The sequence below is a fragment of the Oryza glaberrima genome, chromosome 6 (genome assembly GCF_000147395.1).
Source record: "Oryza glaberrima chromosome 6, OglaRS2, whole genome shotgun sequence".
Taxonomy (NCBI): Eukaryota; Viridiplantae; Streptophyta; class Magnoliopsida; order Poales; family Poaceae; genus Oryza; species Oryza glaberrima.
The window spans coordinates 4643326-4650867 of record NC_068331.1 but is presented as its reverse complement, the minus strand read 5'-3'; the positions used below and the strand labels follow the sequence as shown (position 1 = coordinate 4650867).

General features: G+C 42.2%; 1 protein-coding gene across 1 annotated transcript; it reads right to left on the bottom strand.

Annotated features, from left to right (window-relative positions):
* Positions 1–911: 911 nt before the first annotated feature.
* LOC127775966 (B3 domain-containing protein Os06g0194400) lies at positions 912–3368 on the bottom strand. The gene is made up of 7 exons (XM_052302281.1): positions 3184–3368; positions 2950–3060; positions 2802–2833; positions 2531–2699; positions 2234–2440; positions 1771–1850; positions 912–1210 (listed from the first exon to the last, which is right to left on the bottom strand). Exons 1-6 carry the CDS (start codon positions 3331–3333, stop codon positions 1806–1808), a joined length of 714 nt encoding a protein of 237 aa, XP_052158241.1. The 5' UTR covers positions 3334–3368; the 3' UTR covers positions 912–1210; positions 1771–1805.
* Between the last annotated feature and the right edge of the window lie 4174 nt (positions 3369–7542).

The following is a 7542-nucleotide window of genomic DNA, read 5'->3' as shown; positions in this document are numbered from 1 at the left end:
TAGGCGTTACCCTGAACTTTAGTGCACCTCCTGTACACCAACTGTTTACCATGTGTGTAGTGCAGAGCTTTCACACACATGGTAACACATGATTGCAATACCGGATCAAATTCAAGATGCTATTGCTACCCTCTCTTCTTTATATATAACTTGGGGTTGAGGAAGAGAAGAGATGTGTTTCAGCATTCCATAAATAGGCTAATTGAGAGATAGGAGCTGAAGAGAGGAGAGAGATGCATATCAAGATACATTTTGCACACAACTTCACCTGAAGTTTTAATCACACCATATAAACCTGATGGCACCTCTAGCCATACCGCATTGCAGGACTAGGACTAGGATGCGTTAGGAAACATAGTGATAGTCTTTAGGGAAATTCTAGACCTTCGTTGATTCTTTATTGTGCTATTTGGCTCTAGCTAATGACATCATAAGATCTGAAGTCTATCCAAAGCTAGTATAGAACTAAAACATTTACAAAAATTGGTTTTAAAAAATATTTTATACAAATGATACCAAACAACTGTACTACAAGGTAGAACAATGACTATGAGTGCAGGCTTCAGCTTTATGGCATCTCTTGAATTAGAGTCATATCAGCCACAAATAAAAATTAATAGCAATTCCCCAAAGCTTCTTCAAAATATAGCTTGTAGTACCAAGGAACCATGGTTTGCATGCTTACTCAATTTCTTAGCTGGGTGATATTGGTTTAAAGACCATAACACTTGAAGGATTGTGTACTAGGAAGGATGCTTGAGAGAGAACACAAAATGTCCATACAACAACATGCTCAAGTAGACAAGTTAACATAAGATGAATTGCTTCCCTAGTGTAAATGAAATCTTGTAGCCTAGTCCACAAAGCATGCTAACTTACAAGAAATGACTGAAATCAGGAATTCAGACGCATCACATAAGGAGTAATAGTATAAAAAAGCATCCTCAGTTACAAATTGCAATGATATCCCTTACATAGTGCAGATTTCTGAACTGTGCAAGCTCAAAGTAAATCTAACAACTTAGCCTATTAGCTGGTAAATTATATGCCAATTTAATACTTCTGACATTGTTTGTCATCAAAAGACTGAGGATGGCTAGTCCATAAGTAACCTAATACGTAGTTAATATTTTGAACATTGTTCATCACTCAAAAGACTGAAGATGGCCTAGCAATCTCCAATTCAGGTCAACCTAATTCACTAGAAGACCTGCAAAGTAAAGTGACCAATTAACAAGGAATCAAGTCAGTATCATTACATCATGTATGATAGATAATAATCAAATTAGACGAAAAGAAGAGCTGAGCAGTGGGAGAAAAGACGAAGCTTTGTTAGACAGTTTTAAACGTACTCTGTATCTATATATTTTTCATTTTAAGATTCTTGTGGTCGATTTTTAAAAACTGATTTGGCCATAAATTTTACTAGCATATTTCATTAACAGTAATTCCAGAACAATACACCATTGCATATATTTATTTAAATTTTATAATTGTAATAACACGTAATTGCTAAAACAAATATAGGCAAAAGTTATGCACTCCTGATTGCATATCTACCATCGCATAAAACTGCATATGTCACATCTTCCAAGTGAAAACTGCATAACTCCTGATTGCTAAAAAAGGGAGTTATTCACATCTTCGAAGTGAAAACGGCAGTCTTATCAGGCTCCAACAGAAGACCAGTAGTCTAGTAGAGCTATCAATTTGAACGATAGATTCAAGTTCCAACTACAACACATGCCAAAAATAACAAGAACAGCACACCTGTGCCCCAATCACAGATATTTGGAGCCTCTACATCAGTCGTCAGTTTCATAGTAGGAACTTGCTCTGATTATGTAGACCTGCACCATTTTGATACAAGACAAAACATCGTTAGCACTAATGTAGATTTCTCCTGGTTAGGCCTTATAAGAACCAACGTTTCCTGCACAATATTTTCCTATATTTAGACACATACATTACCTGGCTAGGCTCAACAAATTATAGCAATAACATGTGCAAACAATGAATGCTTGAAAATTGGGATACCATGAGTCAATGACACATTCATTCCAGTTATTTATGGTGAACTGGTGATGAACTGTTTTTCTGATTTAAGACATCAATAAACCTAACACATGATTAGTCGGCTACTACAAATCAACCAGAATTATCATCAACCGTGCAAAGATTCAGGAGATCTTCATATAACATTCGTGCCGTGCCCGAACAACTCCAAACTCACCTTGAACTTCGTGCGCTGGATAAGTTGGAACACCAAACAATCTCCATCAACTAGCTTATGAGCAATGGAAAACCCCCTCCACCCTCCACTGAGCCCCCTCTTGTTGGCAAGATAGAGGGTGTCAAACTCATCATCCTCCTCATCCACCAAACGGATAGTCTCGTCGCGCTTCGGCAGATACTTCCGGCTGAAATGCGTCGGCAGGCTCTACCAATTTCATTCACCCCAAGAATCAGCTGCCTAATCCCTACAACCTACATGATGCAAAGCAAGATGAGAGTGAAGTTACAGGCTTACCAGCCAGAACCCTCCAGTGACATGGGACTGAAGCATGGGCTTGACGAAGATTGGGTAGTCGGAGCCGAGCTCCTCTTCCAGCTCTTGAGCAGCGTTGATGGCGTAGTCCCTTTGCTCCTCGGTCGCGTAAACTCGATTGGACAAATCCCTCCTCTTGCCGCCATAAGACCTGATGAACAAACAGTTCAAGAATCTCAGAAAACCATCCCTGATAATCCACACTGGATGCAGAAATTTCGATTGGGAGATTAGGGGCACGCATTCACTATACCTCCTTATCCTCTTCTCGAAATCTTGGAACTCCTGCACATAAACCCATCAAAGATTGCAATCTTGAACGAGTTAATTCCTCAATAAAACCAACAGAAGAAACGAAATCTTTTAAAAACTATCACATCAATCACACTGTCTCCACATACGTCGCGGTACTTGGGCTTCTCGGGGAGGTTGGCGACGCGGCCGGACCGCCGGAGCGGGGCATCCTCGCCGGCGCCCGGCGGCGCACGCGCCTTCCTCTTCCGCTGCTTCACCTGCACCCACCGGCAACCGCCCAGATCAGGAAGAGACCCACAAACAAACAACCAGAGAGAATCAAAGACCGATAAAAACCAGGGGAAATCCAAAAAGAAAAGAAATGGTGAGGGGAATCTGACCGGCGACGGCTTCGCGGCGGATTCGCGGACGGCGGCGGAGAGGTGGTGGAGGCGGAGCTCCTCCAGCTTCCGCTTGTTCGCCTCCACCTGCCGCCTCCGCTGCTCCTCGTACGACGCCGCCTCCGCCATTTGGCTTTCCGCTTCGATCATTGGAAGGTGAAGTGAAGTGAGCAGAGAGATGGAAGGAAGGAGATAAAAATCGAACCTTTGGATGGCAAAGAGCGATTTTTTTACGTGGACATGGTGTAAGGACCATGAGGGCTAATGCGTTGGTGGTGGATACTATGGGTGTATGGACTGGGTGTACGGAGTGTGAGATGAGGAGCCGAAAGATTCAAACTTTCAAACAGTCCAGCTCCCCTTAGCTTTTTTCCTCGGAGAAACAAGGGAGGGTTTCCTTTATTTGAAAGTACTTAGTGGGCCCACTTGTCAGTGAGACAACGAATCTGAAAGAGAGAGAAAGAATCGCCTTGTGGGCTACTAAAAGGCTTGGGCCATCTCTGTAAGAATCTTTTTTAGGCCCAACCCATTCGAAACATGTGTTCGGGAGATTTTGGATCTGTTTAGAGGAGGTTCTAGCAACACTTCTCACAAAATCTCCAGCTCCCCCCAAACAGATTGTATTGTTACCCAGATTTTGAGAATATATAGTTGTAGAATCCAAAAAATAATCTAGAAGCTAGCAGCTGGAAAACCCAACTTCTTCAAATTCTCAGAACCTGGCTTTCAACTAGTAGATTTTTAGAATCTTAAGTTCACTGAAACAGGTCATTTACAACGGCTTGGTTATCTAACCAAGATAACTAACACTAGTGGAGAAACCATCTTTACTCCAGGTTTATAACCCCCTGTAGTCCCGGTTTTCTAACCGGGACTAAAGATAGCGATCTTTAGTCCCGGGTGAAATAACCAGGAGTAAAGATCAATCTTTAGTCACTAAAGAGAGGGATCTTTAGTCCCGGTTAATGTTACCAACCGGGACTAAAGAGAGGATAGGGCAGTCCCGGTTGGTCCATTTCCTTTTTATTTTCTCCCAAATCAAGTGGGATATATATACCCAGATCAACCAACAAATCCCCAAATTGAGTGTCATGCATATACCTAAATTAAACCCCAAATCCTCAAATTCAAAGTAACACCACAAATCATTCACATCACAAATACAAATCCTAAGTTACTTACACTCAAATCAAATACATCACAAATCTTAAAAAAATACGCACAAATCAAATGCATCACAGATCGATTATATATTTCAGATCCATGCAATGAATCACAAATTCTAAAAAAGAAACTATACATCTCTCAATCACAAATTATAAAAAAAAAAGAAAGGAGAGCCGGCGTGGTGCCGCTCCGTGCGCGGCCCCGCAGTCCGCGCCGCGCGCTGCCCCACCGCCGCCGCGCGCTGTGCCTCGCCGCCCGGGCACCGCGTGAGGGCGCGCGAGGCCACCTCCGTCGCCGCCCGGCCGCCGCGTGAGGGCGCCTCCGCGCTTCCCGGCCGCGCGAGGCCACCTCCGTGGCCGCCCGGGCGCCGCCGCCTGAGAAGTAGGGAGGAGACAGGAGGGGGCAGATCCAAAGGAGGTTGAGAAGTGGGGAGGAGAGGGGAGGAGGCGGATCCAGAGGAGATAGAGGAAGAGATGGGAGGAGGAAGAGGAAGAGGAAGAGATGGGGTGAGTGAGGAGAGGATGAGATAAAGGTCAGAACTTATTAACTGATCCTCCCGTGTGCTTCGGTCCTCTCGATCTCGCATGGCGCATGTCGATCTTTTTTCCCGGTTGGTAACACTAACCAGGACTTAAAAATAGATCTTTAGTCCCGGTTGGTGTCACCAACTGTGCCTAAAGATAAAGGAGGGGTCTGACACCACCTGCCGTCTTTTAAACCGGGACTAAAAATGATTTTTAGTCCCGGTTGATGTTACCAACCAGGACTAAAGATCAAAAAGTAGCTCTAACCTTTTGAACCGGGACTAAAGATCAGTTTTTAGTGGAACCGGGAGTATTGTGGATTTCGGCCGACCGACCAAAGATGGTTTCTCCACCAGTGTAACAAGCCTGAACTAGTTTACTACACTGAGTAATGGAAGCCGGCATGTTATTTGCTGGTATAATGATTTCTAGAATGAGGTTGGTCCAAAGTTAGGAACCATGAATAAGCGTGTGTTTGTTCAACAAAAGTTGCAAATTTCACGTTTAAGCTAGAAGCTCAACAGTCGAGGTGGTGCCCACTAATATCACGTATATACAAGTGAGCTTTTAACAGGATTTTAGTAAGATCAGGGATATGCCGCTGGTTTCCATCTCTTAGAACATGTGTTAGCGTGGAGGTGTGAATGTGGTGTTTCGAGTGTAGTGGTGTCTGTACGTATGCGTCTACCGTGTAATTAAAAAAAATGATGAAGTAAAAAAAACTGAGTATAAAAAGGACTTTCATATCGATGGTATTAAGTAGGGGTGGGTGAGTCTTGTGCCTGGACCGGCTAGCGTACTTACTTTTGATGCTAGCTGGTAAGATTCTAGGTCTTTCTTAAGGAGGATAAAGTAGCAACTTACCATAACCCTGTTTAGATTTTAACTTTTTTCTTCAAACTTCCAACTTTTCCGTCACATCGAACTTTCCTACAAACATATAAACTTTCAACTTTTTCGTCACATCGTTCCAATTTCTTCAAATTTCGAATTTTGGTGTGGAACTAAACACAACCCATGTTACAAACTTGCCATTGCCAGCCATGTGCTTGCAGTTACAATTTTAGTCTTGCAAGCATCCATTTTCATGTTTGTTTTAAGAGTAGGAAGATAAAAGACAGACTCTAAGTTATTATATGGATAATTTTACCATCCTTAAAAAGGAACCGGTAGGTATCACATTTTATAGTGTAAAATTTGGTACTCTCAGATAGTAGGTATCAAGAGGTACCAAAATTTTTAGTGTAAAATTTTGGTACATACAGGTATTTTCTCAAGTAGCGTAAAATTTCCCTTATTATATAAGAGCTCATGTGAAGCCAGGGAAGTGGACTAAAGAGAGGAAAATGTACACACCAGTCCAACATTCATCCACACAAATGTGTGTGCGTAACTTAGCTTCTTGGGAGATAAACCCGGTAGACAATCCAGTTATTCAATAGGAATAGGATGCACCAGGAAATGATACAGTAACAGGAGAAATCCAGGTAGATGATAGGGGAGCACTCCTTCAAGTACCAACCGAGAACCAGGAGACATTGTCGCTATCAACCTATAGTGGCTTAAGTGGCCCAAGAGGATAGTTGGATGAATTTTTGAAGTCCAGATTAAGGTAACTGAGGGGGGATAAGTTGAATGCAATGGCGAGTGTGGGCGAAAAGGTATGCTGGTATGCCCAAGCGGGATCAATCTTGGGTCATCTCGAACTTGATATCGTGATCGAGCCTGGCTTGCTGTATGTGGCAGCTCATATAGCTTTTGTGTAATTGTATCGCAAGGTTGCGCCAACACTGTGGTTAATTTAGTGGTGATTTCTCACTAACTTGCACACGGATGTAGAAATTGGTGATTTTACAGAGGCGTTAGCTCAAGAATTATAGTATGCATTCGACACTCTGAATATGATCTGAATTTTGTTACATCCCTGAAACAAGAAATGGCTAAAACGGTTCAAAAGTTTGATGATAGCATCGGATTTTCAAATCTTGGAAACAAGCAATAATTATGAAGTTGAAGAATACTGAAACTGCAAGAAGATAAACGTGTATCCCAAATTGGCAAGGTGCTGTAATTTAGCGTTATGAAAATATATGCACAAAAACTCGGATCACATATTTAACATTTAGTTCGATCAAAAGAATGGACAAAGATTGCAAATTCAAGCTAGTTCAGCGCTCATATGCATGTTTCCTCCTCGTCGCTGCCTCCGAATCGAATGGGTTCCCTCTGTCGCTTCGCTTGCAAGTTGCAAACTTGCAATGCTCTGCCGCTGCCGGCGGTTCTTAATTCCTACTAATTCTGAACGTATGGCGATGCAGAAGTGTTAATTAGTTCGAGGATCAGGTGTACGTAGATATGGAGCTTACTTGAAGAAGATCTGGAATTTCTAGATGTTAATTCTGAAGATTTGATGGATATATAGCCTCGGATCTTATAAACAAGCAGGAATTCTTAAAAGTTATAATGCCATTCTGATTTCTGAAAAGATAAAAAGATGCTCTCAGAATAGCGGAAAGATCGAACTTATTTTTGCCACTAACTTGAAGCAGTTTCATAGATCAACCAGTTCGAGTATCTAGAAAAAGAACACAGACGCTTCGAGTATCTAGACTATTATATAAGCAACAACCGACAGACTCGAACTGATCAGGTGAATGAAAAAAAAATG